Genomic DNA, 17,836 nt, shown 5'->3' with positions numbered 1-17,836 from the left:
GAAAGTGTGTGTGAGTGTGTGTGTGTGTGTGTGTGTGTGTTAGTGTGTGCTGCACTTACCGATGCGAGTGCTTTCCCTAAGGCGTCTCCTGTCTGAGAGCTGCTGGCTGCTGCGCTCGGCGCTCGGTTAGCTGTGACACACACACACACACACACGCGGGAAAAAGAGGCACATATTCTTGAAAATAAGGATGTTGTTTACTACATATTTTGATTATTCAGTTGATGCGTTCCACACTCAAATTGGCAAAACATATTCATTAAAACTGATTCACATACAAATCCAATTCTGTTACTTTCATAATTGAGTGGTCTTCCTTATTCACACATAAACACTCATTGTGTAGCAGTTGTGCCTGGTTTTCTTTTTTACTCTGTATCTGTTCTTTCTTACACTGCAGGAAATGACACAAGGAGTAGAAGAAGTGGAAGCTCCCAATGGCACTTTTTATGCATGTGGATTTTGTAAGTCAACGCATTGATTCAAAACTCCTGTCTGCAAGATCACAAAGCATCTCTTATGTGGAGCAGTTTATACTTTGGGCAGAGCATGGTTGTGTAAAATGTGATGGTGACACAGAACATTTGATGGTGTGACCCTTCTCAAATAACGTGACGAGAATCATGGACAGAATTCAATAGGAACTGACATTCTACATCTCCATTTGTTCCCATTTTAAGTGGCTGACAGCATGTGTTTGTGCAAATGCTGGCCTTCAAAACAACTAAATTTGTTTCACACACTCGAAAAGCACTGAGGCCAGAGAGGAAGGAAGTGACCTCACAGGACCAGATGAGCGCCCACACACACAAACACACACACATGCACACACACACACACACACACACACACACACACACACACACACACACACACACACACACACACACACACACACAAAGAAGCAGAGAGACTCTGACATGCTCGCAGCTCATCTCTCCTGATAGCAGATCCCAGATGGAAAGTTTACGCTCGCACACACAAGTTAGACACGTGCACGCCACACAGACACAGCAAAACACATCCTTTCATGGCAAATGAATCCATTACAAAAATTGGCAGGACTGGACTTCTTTAAGCTGTTTGAGAGAGAGCGAGAGCGAGAGAGAGAGAGAGAGACAGAGAGAGAGATGAAGACAGAGAGAGAGACAGGAAGCAGCATATGTTTTGGGGTTAAAGCCTCATGTCTCACTCACGCCATACCACTGGCCTAGTAAACCATCCAAGGGATTATTGCCACACACACACACACACACGCACGCACGCACGCACGCACGCACGCACGCACGCACGCACGCACGCACACGCTTGCATCCTGACTTGACGCATAATTTAGAACATGTGCAGGAGAAAATCTTTTTCATAAATGAGAGCTTATAGGTACAAAGGAGGAGAGCATTCAGAAGATGAAACTGATTTTCAAGTTTTTCTGTGTGTTTATTTTTGTGTGTCCATCAAAGATAAAAGAAAAACATCTAGTTATTAAAGTTTGCATCATTTTTTTTTTTTAATAATTCACGTAACACTTTTTTATTGTTTTTTTGTGCATTTGGTTATTTTTATTTCTTTAGTTCTTTCTTTATATAGTAAATGTTTGCTCCCATTTGCTCCAGGCATTACTGCAAATATCCAGTCACATCTGCCATCTGTAGTTCCTTTGCCATGTCCCAATTCCATATTCCATATTAGTTGTTGCAGTTAGTATACAAGGAATCAATGTACTTCAACTTTTTGTTCTAATAGGAAATGAACATTTAATGTTTTCTTCTTCTTCTTGGAGCTATGTCGTCATTATCCACTATTTTATTTGCAGCTGTGAGGAGCTCCTCAACATCCTCTTAGCATTGCACTGTGGGACCATCAACAGCACAATAATAAACATAAAGCTTTTTTTTGGGTAATTTTCTAAACTAATATGTTTGCCTGTTTATTTGCATATGGAAAAGAAAAAATGGATCGCAAAAAAGGGTGCATGCTGACTTGCCATTCTCAAAACCAAGTGAAGTAGGAGTTGCAGTGGTGGTGCACTGATGAGGACATGATCCCTCACCACCTTCCCACCAATGGCGTTCCAATTGGAACGCACAACATAGCTGGGGATGGAATTCTTGGGTTGTGTCCGAGATCGCATACTCCGCACAACGTATTCAATATGAATACTATCGATCAACATACTTTTGTGTAAATAAACAGTAGTGTGTATCTTTTTCGGATGCACTAAGCTGTAATTTTCAACGTCAACTTTTAAAAAGTAGTGTTTGATCATTACTCGTTACTTCTTAAAAGAGTAATCCGTTACTTTACTTAGTTACCCTCTATGGAAAGTAACTTTTTACTTTACTCGTTACTTTTACGTTACTTTTAAAAGCAGGTGTCTCTGGCAGAGACTGAAGTTAATCATACAAAAACTATCTCTGACCATAAAGCCAATCTCTAGTTTATCAGTGAAGTGTCTGAACTACACTGCAGACTGGACTCTCTACTCACAGAGTGACGGCTGATTCATTATGAACGAGTCCAGCGCGGGTTGAAAGCACATCGGCAGGTCATCGGCGTTACACGGTGTTAGTGTATGTGATGTCTGGATTGACTTGTACCGGTCGCGCAGCCACGATGCTCCGTGCATTGTCGTAGACACATGCAGCCTCTTTTCTGGAAGTCCTAGCGGTCTGCTGCGTGTATGTATGAGGCCATCTCTACCGCGTCCATCTGTGAGCTTGTCAGCTTTGTGTCTGCCTGGCCGTCCAGCAAAAAGCCACGAAGCTTAAAATGCTCTCAAAAGTTACCTTTGGCTGTGCTACCAGCCTCTGTCACGTCCCGTGTGGAGCTTGTGAGCGCGCAGCAGAGAAGAAGGCAGCGCCGCTGTCAAATCTGTCCCTGGGAAAAGTAACGTTGCGCCGAATTGAAAAAGGAACTACGTTTCGTTACCGAATTTTCAGTAGTAGCGCGTTACACTACTTTTTACTTTTAAAAAGTAGTTACGTTACTGTAACACATTACACCCAACACTGTTGGAGACACGTAACCATGGTAACCCCTGCTGACCTCAGCTTTATCGCCAGATAATGCTTAAATCACTGAAAAAGGCAAATAACTAGACCAACAGTCGCAGGTATCAAAATCACAGATTTAAATATGTAGAAATGTAAATCAGAGCGTTATTGATGTTACAGAGCTCCTTGGTTTCTGTCCGTTTGTCTGTTAGGAACGTAGTTACTACCGCGTTGCATTGTGGGATAGTTTTGCCGGCGTAGTGGCCGGTATATTTCACTGGAAACAGTATGCAATTCATGTACTATTGGTTTCATAATAAGATTTAAAAAATCTCACATACTGTTTTTTAGCCTAGTAAATAGCATGTTAGTATGGAATTTTGGACGCAACCTTGGTCTCTAATCCTTCTCATTTTAGTTCTACATCTACAGACTACTTTATTCAAATTACATACTGCTGGACCTCAAATGATATTACACCCTCTTTTGAAAAATTAAACGCTCACACTTCATTTATTGTACATTGTCCATGTATCAAGTATATCAATAAATGAAAAGACATGGTTAATTGTTGCAGCGCCACACTAAATGTTTTGTGTCCACTCCTTTGGTATTAGTCTACTTCAATGTGTTACAGTCACTTTGCTTTTCCCCACATGTCCAACACTGTCGAGCTAGCCAGCAGGGCACTGAGAGCTGCGAATCTGACGTTTTGTTGATAAGAAAATTATATTTTCCAAATCAGTTGTAACTGACATGAATCCATAGTACTGTAGTTGCTGTTCACCCACTCCCAGAGAATTGTCTGTAAACACTGTGCATCCGTGTTTAAGGGTTCTTGTGTGCACACACGTGTTTCATGAGTTTATATTTAAACAACAGCGTCATGGTTTTTATTAGCTTCATGTTGTGTTTACACTTATCTGCGCGGGCTCGTGTGTGTGTGTGTGTGTGTGATATCTTCGTGGAATGTGGTCGGTGTCTTCCCATGAAAACAAACTTTCAATCTGTTTCTTATTGCTTTCCTATTTGTTCTATGGGACTCAAAGCAAGGGGTCCATATGGCACGCTGTGTGTGTGTGTGTGTGTGTGTGTGTGTGTGTCTCACGGATATCAAAGTTGCGCCAAAATGGAGTACAACTGTTTTCTTACCGCCTACCTTCTCCCCTTAGTTTTTAAGTGCTTTAAATCTTCTGAGTCTAATCACTGACACTTATAACAAGTTAATTTGCCGTAAATAAAGACGAGGTCTTCTGACTAGAAAGGGCCAGTCATGTTGTCTTTCAAGTGGTAACTGCGAGTCGTTCATCCGTGGATTATTCCAACGTTGAAACACAAACACGGCGATGGCATCCAAGTCATAACACCAGGATGACAACATCAGACTGATCAGTTACTTTTACAGTTTTATAATCTTGTCTACTCCCAAACAATGAGTAAAAGTTGCTGCAGATAGATTTATGATAAGAGTAGTCTATATCCACAATGTTCCACTTCCGTGATTGTTCAGGAGCCGCCGAAGATTTCGCCGGATGTCTTTCATTTCGTCCGGATGTCCGTCACCTTCCGCTTTCTTTGTGTTGGCGTTCTGAACTCTGGTGGATTTGTGAGGACTATGGTTAACTGCTCCTCAGATCTCTGCAGGGTAAATCCAGACAGCTAGCTAGACTATCTGTCCAATCGGAGTTTTCTGTTGCACGACTAAAACAACTTTTGAACGTACACATGTTCCACCAAAACAAGTTCCTTCCCGAGGCTATTTTGCAGAGGCACTGTTGCTCCTTGCGGCACCCAAGATGATTGTGATCGGTTTAAAGAAATGCCAATAAACCAGAGCTTTTCTCCCATCCCGTTATGCTGTGGGGACTAGCCAGACCCTCCTCTGCAGTGCTGTGGAGGAAGGTCTGGCAATGCGAGACTATGATAAGAGTGAAAGCTTACACACAGCAGAGCTTGTTTACGTCTTTAGCAAAAGTCAAGTCCAGTCTTTAGGGAGTCAAGTGTAAAGTAAGTGCAGTGTCAAAGTCAAGTCCAAGTCAGGAGTCAAATCCAAGTCAAGTGTCGAGTCCTCATTGTTGTGACTTAAGTCTGACCCAAGTCCAAGTCTGAAGTCTTACGTCTACAACTCTGACACATACATATATGCAAAAAAATAATGTGTCTATAGGCATTCAAACAAGTCAAATACGCCTTGACATGAAAATGTGGCCGCACACCAGTGGTCACATACTATTAATAGATAAACACGAGTCTGCAGCCATACTAGCAGCACTTAGTGGCTGTGCTTCTGTGCTTTGAGCTACTGTCAGCATGCTAACATGCTGAGGTTTAGCAGGTAACTTGTTTATCTTGTTAGCAATCTTAGTTCGGTGCGTGTGCACGCTAACATTTGCTAATTAGCACTAAACAAACAAAATCTGTACAAAATCCCAGCGTAATCCATCTAATAGATGTTGAGAGAGTCTGTGAGCATAGTAGGTGGGGCTAAATCTTGACAGGAAGTAGCTCAGTTCAACAAGGGTCTATCATCCAAAAGTATATTTTGGATATAGTTCTAAACCAATGATTTTGATCGACAGCTAGGCCACTAATTGGCAAATCGCCCACGCCATACTTATTGTTGGTGTGGTATAGTTAATTAAGAGAAGTTGGAAACACGAGTGGAACGTTTTTGGAGTCCTAGCTTTAGTTGAGACCAAACAGTTTTTTAAGACCATGAAGTCATCCTGTTTCATCTTATTTGATATAATTTAAGAAACCATCTTGTTGAATTTATTTTTCCCTGATTCACGCACATGCTACATGCTACCTAAAACGTTTTGGTAGGATCATAAAGATATATTTCTACAGGTTAGGATATTTGAGTTTAGATCCAAATTAAGTTAAAATCCCTCTTCTATGCCTTGGGCAGTGGCTGTCATTTTGAAACGCAATAGCCACTACAAATTTCTTCAAGATACAAATAGACACCGGTGGTCTTACCCATGATGCTTTCTGTGCCGTTGGTGGAAGCGGTGCAAGAGGCGGTGCTGTAGTGATTGCCCCCGCCCCCGCTCCCTCCCCCTCGGTGGAAGCTGGACATAGGAGGGAGGCTGGAGCTGATATCTGCAGACGAGTGGGACGGGTAGCTCTGCAGAGACACGGACAGAACAAAATGAAACTCAGTTTAAGAAGACAAGGAGAAACTACCGCAAAACAGTGATTAGAATTACACAAAGCTCTTATTCATTTGAACGAATTACCATATATTGACATATTATCACATATTTACAGCTTTACATTTGTCAATTGTCATGTAATGTAATATATCATTGACTACTGACTTTAGCAGGCTTTGATTTTAGATTCATAACTGTCAATAAGTTATAACCACAGCAAATTTAAGATCTATATCACAAAATCAAAAAAGATTCAGATGAAACATCGTCTGAGACAAATTCCCCGATTTTCTGATTGCCGTTATAGGACTGGTCTCTAGATTGGCTGCAAAAGAAGTTGCATGTTGGTCTCATTTGTAGTCGTCACACAGCAAATTATATTTGGACTAGCGACAGAACGAACTACAACACCACAGAATAAAAAAAATACATATATAAAAATAAAACATTCCAAAGCGCTGCGGGAACATTTCAATAAGCATTAGAGGTAGTGTTACATTGATGTAGGAAAATGAAGACCTGTTGAAAATTATTTAAGACGGAAAAGACAATACTTGAGTGAATTTAAGACTTTTTAAGGCCTAAAATTTTGGTTTTGAAATTTTAGACTTTCTTAGACTTTTGAAGAGCCCGCGGTCACCCTGATTCTATCATCTATTATGTGGTTTAAATCAGGGGTCTTCAACGTTTTTTTAAGCCAAGGACCCCTTAACTGAAAGAGAGACGGAGCAGGGACCCCCTACTACATATTATGTATAAAATGAAGTTGCATATTAAACTCAGCCTACAATAATGTGTGGGCACTGTAAAGCCTTTATACATAGCTTTTTTTTGCATAGAATACTAAGTTTTTAAAATAGCCTAATAATTATTGGCATAGTTTTATAAATCATGTTTTAATGTTAAACATACAGTACATGTGGCACAGTGAATCTTTACGATGAACTGTATCTGTGGATGGCCTTAGTGACTACCTTACCTATATGCCAGTAAGCAGTGGGGATTTATATTTGCTAATAATATGTTGGATTTGTGTTTCCTGATGTTAATTTTAGAAAATATTTAAATTAACAATAATTTTGAGGCCCCCCTGCATTGACTCTGATGACCCCCCAGGGGTCCCGGAGCCCCTGTTGAAGATCCCTGGCTTAAATCATCAAAGTGTAAAAATTAAATTTAAAAAAATGACAATATAAAACATTTGCCCAGGTGTGTGTATGTCAATTAAATGTAATCTCTGAAGTGACTTCCTGAAAGGAAAGTCTCCCCGGTGTGTGATTGACAGCTCTGCTCACCAATCTGTCGTGAGGGTGAATCCCACAGTAGGAGGAGCCCTGGGCAGGGCCGTGGGACGAGTTCCCGCCCCCCAGCATGCTGCCGTGGTAACCCTGCTGGCTCATACTGCTACTACTGCTGCTCCAGTGATCGCCACTGTGGTGACCTTCTGATAGGGAGACACAGAGAGAGAGAGAGAGAGAGAGAGTTTGCTTGTGCTTTGGCAACACGGTACCTACAGGCATGCTAATAAAGCAACATTGAATTGAAATTGAATTGGAATTGAGAGATAGAGAGAAACAGAGAGAGAGAAAGAGAGAGAGAGAAACAGAGAGAGAAAGAGATAGAGAGATAGAAACAGAGAGAGAAAGAGAGAGAGAAACAGAGAGAGAGAAAGAGATAGAGAGAGATAGAGAAAAACAGAGAGAGAGAGAGAGAGAAAGAGATAGAGAGAAACAGAGAATACACTGTATAGAATATATGTGACACCTACTGTATGTATTTAATATGTGATATGTACTATATGCATTTTCTGTAAACTGCTTTGGCAACAACATGTTTTTTGTTCATGCCAATAAAGCAAATTGAAATGAATTGATAGAGAAAACAGAGAGAGAGAGAGAGAGAGAGAGAGAGAGAGAGAGATACACATGTGATGTGCTGGTTTGAGATTAGGAACGGTAAAAGCTAGAGATTGTCCGCTGTTTTAACAGCTGTATACTACATATCACGTATGTTTTTTTTTTTTATTATCCTACTTTAAAGCAGATTTTTTTCAGGTCTAAATCATGTGGTATCGGATCGCTGCATAAAGTCCAGTACTTCCCGATACCGATACCAACATTTTAGGCCGTATCGGAGGCTTTTCCGATACTGGTATCGGTATGGGAACATCCCTAGTAAAAACATACTGAGGTTTCTCTCTGCTGTGACCAGTGGCTGAATGTAACTAAGTACTTATGCACCATTTACTCAAGTACTGTACTTAAGTACATATTTGAGGTACTTTACTTGAGTCTTTTCTTTTCATGCCACTTTCTTCTTCTACTGTGCTACATTTCAGAGAGACATCTCCCGGAGTTCAGAGACGCTTAAAGTTGTCTTGGCACTCTCGTGACTTCCACCTTCTGCCGATGAATGCCTACTAGACCCGTTTCGACCATCGGGAGAACGCAGCCACGCACTACATTTCGCTCTGCACAATGTTGCACCTTCACATTTGGTGTGAACAGACGTTAGGTTTGCAAGCAACTACTTGTTGTCTTTATTGCCGTCTCCAGCAAAAAGATGCATACCTCATCTGGGCAGCTGTTATATAATAACTAATAAAATACACAGCTCAAATTGTGTGATATTGGTATAAGGAAATGTTTCACAGCATCTGTGTGCGTGTGTGTGTGTGTGTGGTGTGTGTGCGTGTGCGTGTTGGGGCTGCACAATATATTGTTTTTTCATTGTCATTGCGATATCAACTGGCACAATAAACACATGGCGAAACGCTGCGACTTATCGCGAAAGACACTCAGAGATTTTTTGTGTTAGTTGAAAGATAATATCAGTAGAAAACTGCACTTTAAAATGTGACTGTCGTTCCTTTTTTAGTGATGCCTTTTACAGCTAATAAAACGTTAAATTTGTTCAATAAACAAATGTGGGAAATTACTTCTTTTCATTTTTTTTTCAAATTCAACAAGCAATTTTCTGTATTTTAGCAGAATACTGAAATCAGCAGAACTGAGTACACAGAGAAATGTGTTTATTTATCGCAATTAATATCGTTAAAGCGATATTCGACAACGTAATCGCATATCGCATGCTTTCCTCACATCGTGGAGCCTGTGTGTGTGTGTGTGTGTGTGTGTGTGTGTGTGTGTGTGTGTGTGTGTGTGTGTGGTGTGTGTGTGTACCTGGCATGAAGAATGAGCTTGGGAAGCCAGCGCTGGGAGGTTTGGAGGAGGGATAACCCGGTGAGTCCCTGTTGTAGTCTGCTGTACTGGCAGACGGAGCGTACACCTGCAACACAAAACACAGAAAAACGCACAACGTCATTCAGAGAAACTGCCCGCTGATCAAAGCTCAACGTGTTCTCATCAGAGACTCACAGCCAAAACAACTTGAGGCCCGACAGGAAGCACCTTCTGACAGAAGTCAACAGACGATGGACGTCTTTGCTCGGTAACGCACACATCAGACTCAAACATTTACATAAAGACAGTATTTTTTTTTTAAATACAGTAAATCTCTGTATACAGTGTTTGACATCGGCCAAAATCCCCATTATATCACGCATACCAGAGAATGGACCCACAAATGCATGACTCAGGTGAGTAAAATACAACGCTAGCACGCTAATAAAACTACAAGCAACAGTGTCCAGTAAATGACAGGCAAAGGGAAATCTGAAAAAAACAGGCAATGGTCAAAATCCAAAGGGAAAACAGGAACTAAGGAATACAGGACACAGGGAAAACCGCTCAAAGGCTGAACACATTGGAAGCAGACGATCTCGCACCGGAGTAAAGAAAAGACTGGACTAATGCTGTGTTCCAGGCCACCTGTAACCTGTGTTTTTGATGTTACACACGCATAAACAACAATGGCGACCCCATGTTGATGCTGTACAGACGCCGGTGATTAACAGTGAGAAATAGAAATAAATAGACATAAATAGGCAACGTAAAGTAATCCCGCACATTGTAATCAAAACAATACACATATGATTGTGTACTACTACAGGTTATGTTTCTTAAATGAAGCCCAAAATATGTCGCCGACTAGAAATCGCTAGTATCAGCTAGCGCTAGCTAACGTCAAAGTTAGGTAGCCGATAGCTAACAGTGACAAAGAAGGGTTTGTGGTGACTTTGCCTGGAACGCTACCAAGTCGTGAGTCGTGACTTGAAGTCGTAACTTACGGGCTAAAAATTGTGTCTGGAAAGCAGCATTAAATACTCAAGACAAGGGGAGACAATGAGACACAGGGGCAGCAGATAAGGGCGGGGACAGGTAATCACACAGGCGGGAAAGTAGAAGACAGGAAGTGGAACGGCTGTCAAATCCGTAACTTAGTACCCGTGAAGTCCCAGTTTTTGACGTCACACACGCATTAAACAACAATGGCTATTGTAGCTATTCATGTTTATTACATGAAGCTCAAAATATGTCGCCGACTAGAAATCGCTAGTATCATCTAGCGCTAGCGCTAGCTAACGTCAACGTTATTTTCTTTTCCTTCTTTAACTAAATTAAAAGTTGATTAATACACATCCAGAGACATTTTCTAAAAACTAATGTCAGTGTCAGTCAGCCAGTCTATCTGACATTTATTTCACTCGTAAAGAAGTACATAACATAACAGAATGTACTTTCTGCATTTTCTGCTTCCCGTCTTTTTTTCTGGAAACGGATATGATGTAGTCACCGCCGGCGGTCCCGTATAAACAGGATATATTTAGGTTACTCATTGGTTAAAAAATAATAATAATATTGATTCTAGGAAAAATCACGATACATATGATTTTTCGATTCGATATCTCCATGCATCACGATGCATCACAAATACATTTTTCTATTAAAGCCATGTAGGATATTTAATTCATAGCTTTTCAAGCTTCAAAATCAAAACATTGTACAGTGCTCTAATACTAAATAAACTGGATACATCAAACTACAGCACTGAGCACATGGCACTTCCTGAATGTGCAAAACATAACGGAATATGTAGACAGAAATTTTCTAGGCCTACATTAACTTGTAAAAAGAAATAATCGATTATGAGCCTGCCGATTATCGATGCAGCATCGTCCATGTCCACGATTCGACGCATCGATTATTTGATTAATTTCAACACCTCTAGTTTATTGGCATTTCTTTAAACCAATCACAATTGTCTTGGGCGGAGCTAAGTGCCGGTCTCAATGCCTCTGCAAAATAGCCTCGGGAAGGAACTTGTTTTGGTGGAACATGGGTACGTTCAAAAGTCGTGCGACAGAAAACTCTGATTGGACAGATAGTCTAGCTAGCTGTCTGGATTTACCCTGCAGAGATCTGAGGAGCAGTTAACCGTAGTCCTCAGAAATCCACCGGAGTTTAGAGCGCCAACACGAAGAAAGCGGAAGGTGACGGAAATTCGGCCAAAAGTGACGGCCATCCGGCGGAATTTCCTGAACAATCCCGGAATGGGAACGTCGTCGATATAGAGTACACGTATTTCCTAATACAACAGGCACAGCACATTTCCCATCAGCCCTTCTCTCATTCAGACCAGTTTGATGACTAAAAGAGGAACAACGCAGTGATTCCGTGCGAGCCTCCTCTCAGAGGGAACAACAGCAGCCATGCAGCAAACACGCAGTAGAACGTGAGACTGCGAGCAGAACCAGCAGCCTGTCAGCACTCCAAACAGGTGAAGTCCTTCCTCAGCAACACAGCGGCTGCATGAGAACACAATGCCTGTGTTTGGTCATGCCTTCGACTGGGGGTCCCCACAGCATGCCTCTCTGTGTGTGCGCGCGTGTGGGTGTATGTGTGTGTGCGTGCGCGTGTGTGCATAGCGTGCGAACACTCAGCCATGACGCTAGCTCGCGCCGCATGACGCAAACCGTGGAACAGCTGTTGAAAGCGCTCTTCTTTCTCTCCATGTCCCCCACTGATTCACATCAAAACGAAAGTCCCGCTCCACAGCTACACCTAATCTACCCCGATCCCCCCTCCCTCCCCCCCCAAAAAAAGACATGGCTTGCTTTGTTAACTTTAGAGTATTTGCATATGGACAGAACACAGATGTGGTAGAAGGAGAAAAATTGGATGATAAAACACAGACAGAAGAAATCAAAGAAGAAAAACAAACACTTGGGGGCATTATAAAAAAGCATCATCTCACTTCCCACCCTCCCTGAGAGAAATTATTAAAAACAGAAAACAGCCTAAAACTGTCAAACAAAAGACTTTTTTTCTTCGTATCATATCACTAAAAGCTTGTTACTCTGCTGAGGGGAAAGAAAAAAATCGGATTTGTGAATGTGAAAAGGAATATGACTCTCGCAACTTTCAAACTGTCCGCAGCAAATAGGCCGGTAACCTGACTCCGCCAGATGGATTGCTTCGCATTTGCTCGGCATATCCATCTGGGAACTTTCTGTTGGAGAACTTTTGGGAAGGGGCGAAAATACTGGTTAGCTGATTGGATAAACCATCTGTCTATCACCTATGTTGGTGATAGACGGGCCAAATCAACCAATCAGATCCACGAAGCGTATGAAAATACAACCACAAGCCCGCCTCTGCTGCTGCAGGCAAAGCATAGCTCGTTAGCGCAGCAAGCTAGCAACATGTCGGTAAAGGATATTTGCCGTTTGTGTAACGAGAATTTAGGAATAACAGGCACCATTTCAGGTTCCCGGTCCATATTCCAAAAGAAGGATCCAAGAGAAAAAAGCATTAGCGAGCGGCTAACAGAATTAGGGCTACCGCTGTCTGAAAATACTGGTTAGCTGATTGGATAAACCATCTGTCTATCACCACCTAACCCGCCTCAAAACCAACGCTGATTGGCCCGTTCGTTTGGCGAACTGTTCCAAATTTTCTCTATCTCAAGATGCCAGACTGATCTGCGAGTGGAAAACTGGAGCTCGCGAGATCAGGACGGTCTCACGAGGCTAATAGGCCGGTGCAAGTGCCCAGGTGTGCTACTAGACGGAACAAGAAGAGATATAAGCTGACACACAGTGTTAGTATGTTGTCTTCCCGTGATGTCTTTCCTTCACTAAGCCCGCTGGCAGTGAACTCTGCAACATGCTTAAAGTGAGCCCCTCTGCTTCTCAGGAAAAGGAACAAGGGATCGGGACGAGAATATGACAAACAAACATCATTGTGAGGAAAAGGAGGGATTAGAAGGGATGAGGATTCCTTGCTCATGGTTCAAGGGAAGACAACACCTAGGCTACAACCACTAAGGGCCCTATTTTAACGATCTAGGTGTGTTTTGGGCGTAACATGCAATAAACCAATCAGATTGTCATCTCCCATTCCCTTTAAAAGCCAGGCGCGTTTGTAGCCTACCATGGCGCATTGCTATTATGATGGCGGATTTGCACCGTCATATTTTTATTTGTAAGTTTCCATTTTATTGTCATATGCATATGAAATACAATGTGCCTTAGCACTCTCTCAGCACCAGTCAATAATAACAATTTTAAAACATAATAGCATTTAAAAACATCTAGAATATCCAAACACAATATACTAATACATATACTAATATGACTAAGTTCAGACCACAGCCCTCCTTCCTGTTGTGCTATCGTTCAATAACCTTATTACCTGGGGGTAATAAGTAATCTTTTTGTAATCTTTTGCATGTTTGTGTCGTGTGTGTGTGTGTGTGTGTGTGTGTGTGTGTGTGTGTGTGTGTGTGTGTGTGTGTGTGTGTGTGTGTGTGTAACAATCACAGTGTGCGCGCTTGGAGCATTTTACTAATTTGCTGTTAAAATAACAATGAAATATTGACTTTAGACCAGGTTTTTGTTGGTCAAGATAGCAATATGTCAAGAATGCACCTGAACACACCTCCCTGTAAGACCAAGCACGCCCATGGGCGCAAAGATGGGCGCAGGTGCATTTGCTATTTAAATGACGGGCGCAAGATAGGGCCCCTAGGCTACAGGCACTATATCTTGTGCAGCGACCTCAATGGTTGGAAAGCTAGTTTTTTTTATTTTGAAAATGATACACAGGCAAAATTGTAAAAAATAAATAAAATAAAATGCACAAATGACACCTGAACACACTCAGCTAGGTGTGTTCAGGTGTGATTCGCGTCACTTTTTTATGACCACACCCATCTGTGATTGGCAAATGATGCATTGTGGGGTGATATACCACACAGGTTGGGGACATAGTAAACAGCAACTACTATTGTAGACAGCAACACAAACAGAAGGGAATCTAATTGGGATTTTCTTGCCAGACATTGCGATTTTTTTTTTTGTTAGCTACATAGTGCACCTTCTACGATCATGTTCAATAAAGAGATAAAAACATAAATGAAAGATCCACTGAAAATAGAACATTTCTGTAAACAATCCGTGATATGTTACTATAGACTGTATAATATGAATGGACAGAGCATGTGTGACGTCACCCATCGCGGATGTGAGTGAGGGAGGAGCCACGTTACGTTACACACTTTCACTGATAACACATCATAGCAACGGCCTAAAAAAAAAACCTGCTTTATCGCAGATTTTAAAATCAATCATCAATCATTCTGTGTTGCAGAAGACTTAAAACTAGCGATTGAGACCATAAAGTCATTATTAAAATGTTTACTGAGGTAATAAATCAAGTGAGAAGTGGGTCACTTTCTCATAGACTTCTACAGAAACCGACCTACTTTTGCAATCGCACGTGTCGCCCCCTGCTGTAATTCAGATAGGATGCAGGTTTAAGGCACTTCCGCATTTGCAGGACCTGGGACTACCAGCCTGGTGCCCGATGGCGCCTTAATGCACAGGCATGGGACTCAAATTAAAGCAGACTTGATTTTAAATGTGATGGACTAAACAACTCAAGTCGTTTCAATCAATAGCTGCCTGGGATGGACGAAAAAAATATATCCAGAAAACACAACTATACAGCATGCATTTGAAATTATTGACCAGAGTGAAGTTCAATCCCTCCATGTGTTGACAGTGTTTTGTTCCACACAGTAACTGTTCCATTACTATACTTGTGTTCCAGAGCATAGCCTTGTGTCGACTGTGTTTACTTCCTGAAAACCACTGTTGGCGGAAAGACGCAGACACAGCGATAAATACCACAACAATCAGGACATGCTCCATCAGGAGGAGCAAAGAACACTGGGGAACTGTGGGAATAAAAGACTGAGGTCAGGAAACACACACACACACACACACAGACCTGCAGACACATACACGGATGTAAGGTGTGAGGTAAGAGTTGCTAATCAGCTGGGAGATGCCGGTACCTTCCCACAATGCACCTTGTAAGAGTTTTAAGGATCCCAATCCTTCAGTCTGTGCACTTAAAAAAAAAAAAAAAAAAAAAAAAAAAAAAAAAAAAAAAAAAAAAAAAAAAAAAAAAAAAAAAAAAAAAAAAAAACAAACAAAAAAAAAAAAAAAAAAAAAAAAAACACAGCGTCTCTTTATATCATTAATAATTAGCTTAAAAACAAAAATCCCCTACTTCCTCCCCTCCCCTCTTCCCCTCTGATAAAACATACACACAAAACACACATACAAACAACTTGTGTGTTCCTGTTATGTTCCTGAATATATTTTGATTTATGTCTCATGTCGAGCAGGCATATTTTCCCATTGAATGTGTTGTTAGACTGGTGACGAAAGGCTGTGATTTGAGTGTTGAGTATGGGTCCATGTGTGTGTGTGTGTGTGTTGTGTGTGTGTTTATGTAAGTGTGTGTGTGCGCATCTTTGTGTGTGTGTTACAGACGGACAGGAACAGGTGCACAGTGTGTTCAAGTCTGAGGAATGTAGAGAGACACAATAACAACCTCACTTCCTGCAGTCTGTAACACACACTCACACACACACACACACACACACACACACACACACACACACACACACACACACACACACACACACACACACACACACACACACACACACACACACACACACACACAGTATCAGAATTCCCACAGCTAGCAGGCGGGCCTTGAGCCAATCAAAGAGACACCACTGACAGGGCTGTCATTTCAAACTACAAACCAGAGAAAAGTAACCTCAACTGAAAGCAGTGATGTCAGATCAATAACTCTCATATTTTCAACATGTCTCAGAACCTTGTCCACTCGCTTGAGTTAAATACTTCTCACTGCATGAATATAATCATTGTGGGTTGAAAATACTATGATTTCTACAATAAAAACCGCACAGAAACCAGTCAAACCAGGTGTGGAAAATAATTGCCATGCCCTGATATAAAGTAGAACCAGTCAAACCACATCTCTGTGCCACAGTAGGGCCATACAAGAAACCAGAAATCTGACCAGTTGTGTCAAATTGTGATCTCGACCACAGAAGAAACAGAACAGTAATTAGCCACAACAAAAACAGTTAAAAAAAACGTACGGTACGGTATAGGAGCCACCAGTCTTGTAGTCAAGACCAGCTAAACCGAGACCAAGTCATCACCAAGACAGAGACTTTGAGGGGTTGAGACAGAGTCAAGACCAGACAGTGCCACTGCCAGACAGCCAGAGCTTCTCCTGTCTCCCACATTCACTTTGGGAGTGTGTGTTAAAGTGCTCATATTATGCTTTTTGGCTTTTTCCCTTTCCCTCATTGTGCTATATATATTTTTTGTGCATGTTATAGGTTTACAAAGTCCCCCCCAAAGGGACTAACCATCTCCAACAGAAAACACTGTTCACAACCTGCTCCAAACAGCTCTATTGTAGTCCAGCCTTTACTTCAGAGACAAACGTGGTCACTTTGGAACACACGTTATAATGCTCGGCTAGCTGCTAGCGTGGAACTCCCTCATACTCTGCTTCTGACTGGCTAGTAGTCCTTACCTAGCTACTGAGCATGTGCAACTCCCAACAAAGATGGAACAGAAGTGAGATGCCTCACTCTGTAGCTAAAACAGAGAGCTCAACACACAGGGTGAAAAGAGGAGCTGCAGCAATGTGCAGTACAACAAAAATATGGTGGTTTTTTTTTTTTAATTAAACCATATAAACCTATTCTGGTACAACCTCTAAATACAATTATGAACCTGAAAATGAGAATCATATGAGCGCCGGGAGAGGGGATTAACAGTAACACATTTCAAACTAGAAATGAGTTGAGTTAACATTAGGTTTAAGTTAGGCTAACTTAGCTTATTGTTAAGTTTGTCTAACTAGCTAGCCAAAGTTAAACCTAACGTTAAGTTAGCTGTCACCATATTTCACCAAAACAACTCACCCGGAAGCAGCTGGTAAGTTCGGAGGAGTCAGCTAATTCATGTATTCACAGTGTATCCCTCTGTAGCGTTAGCGTTTTCCACACAGGATACTTTGTATCCTTTTCCTCACAGAATACTCTGTTGTGTAAAGTTATCATCTGCACCACAGTCGCAAACCCTGAAAGAATCCTCACATTCACTATTGATTTCACTCGTTTTCACTTTAAACAACTTGTATATCCGAATATAATACACATTTTCTATAGGCATTGAGATTAACTCGTCATGCGACAAGTGCTAGGGAGGGGAGGGGGTGCCACCCAATGCCCCCCTTCTAGCCCCGTCCCTGTGTGTAACCTCCCGCTGAGTCGTGACGTTTAACGTTTAATTGGGAGAAACATCACAGAAGCTTCGCTATGCGTCGCCGCCGGCAAGAAGACGAGACTATAAAGGCACATTCCACTGAAAACTGATTC

The 17,836-nt window shown here is 41.6% G+C and overlaps 1 protein-coding gene across 11 annotated transcripts in view; it reads right to left on the bottom strand.

The window, feature by feature from the left end:
• The window catches only part of LOC120544931 (transcription factor 4-like), a 403,968-nt gene that overhangs the window by 45,954 nt on the left and 340,178 nt on the right, over nucleotides 1–17,836 (bottom strand). For 10 of the 11 annotated variants that reach the window (XM_039778818.1, XM_039778815.1, XM_039778816.1 and 7 more), the window contains 4 exons: nucleotides 9,334–9,439; nucleotides 7,447–7,595; nucleotides 5,976–6,123; nucleotides 60–130 (listed from right to left, as the gene is read on the bottom strand). In XM_039778818.1, the coding sequence (XP_039634752.1) occupies nucleotides 60–130; nucleotides 5,976–6,123; nucleotides 7,447–7,595; nucleotides 9,334–9,439 (474 nt within the window). Of the gene's footprint in view, nucleotides 1–59; nucleotides 131–5,975; nucleotides 6,124–7,446; nucleotides 7,596–9,333; nucleotides 9,440–9,528; nucleotides 10,032–17,836 lie in introns of those variants that run through there. The other variant, XM_039778823.1, reaches the window with a different exon arrangement.

The sequence above is a fragment of the Perca fluviatilis genome, chromosome 17 (genome assembly GCF_010015445.1).
Source record: "Perca fluviatilis chromosome 17, GENO_Pfluv_1.0, whole genome shotgun sequence".
Taxonomy (NCBI): domain Eukaryota; kingdom Metazoa; phylum Chordata; class Actinopteri; order Perciformes; family Percidae; genus Perca; species Perca fluviatilis.
Note: the sequence above shows the minus strand (reverse complement) of the source record. Positions and strands in the feature narration are given on the sequence as shown.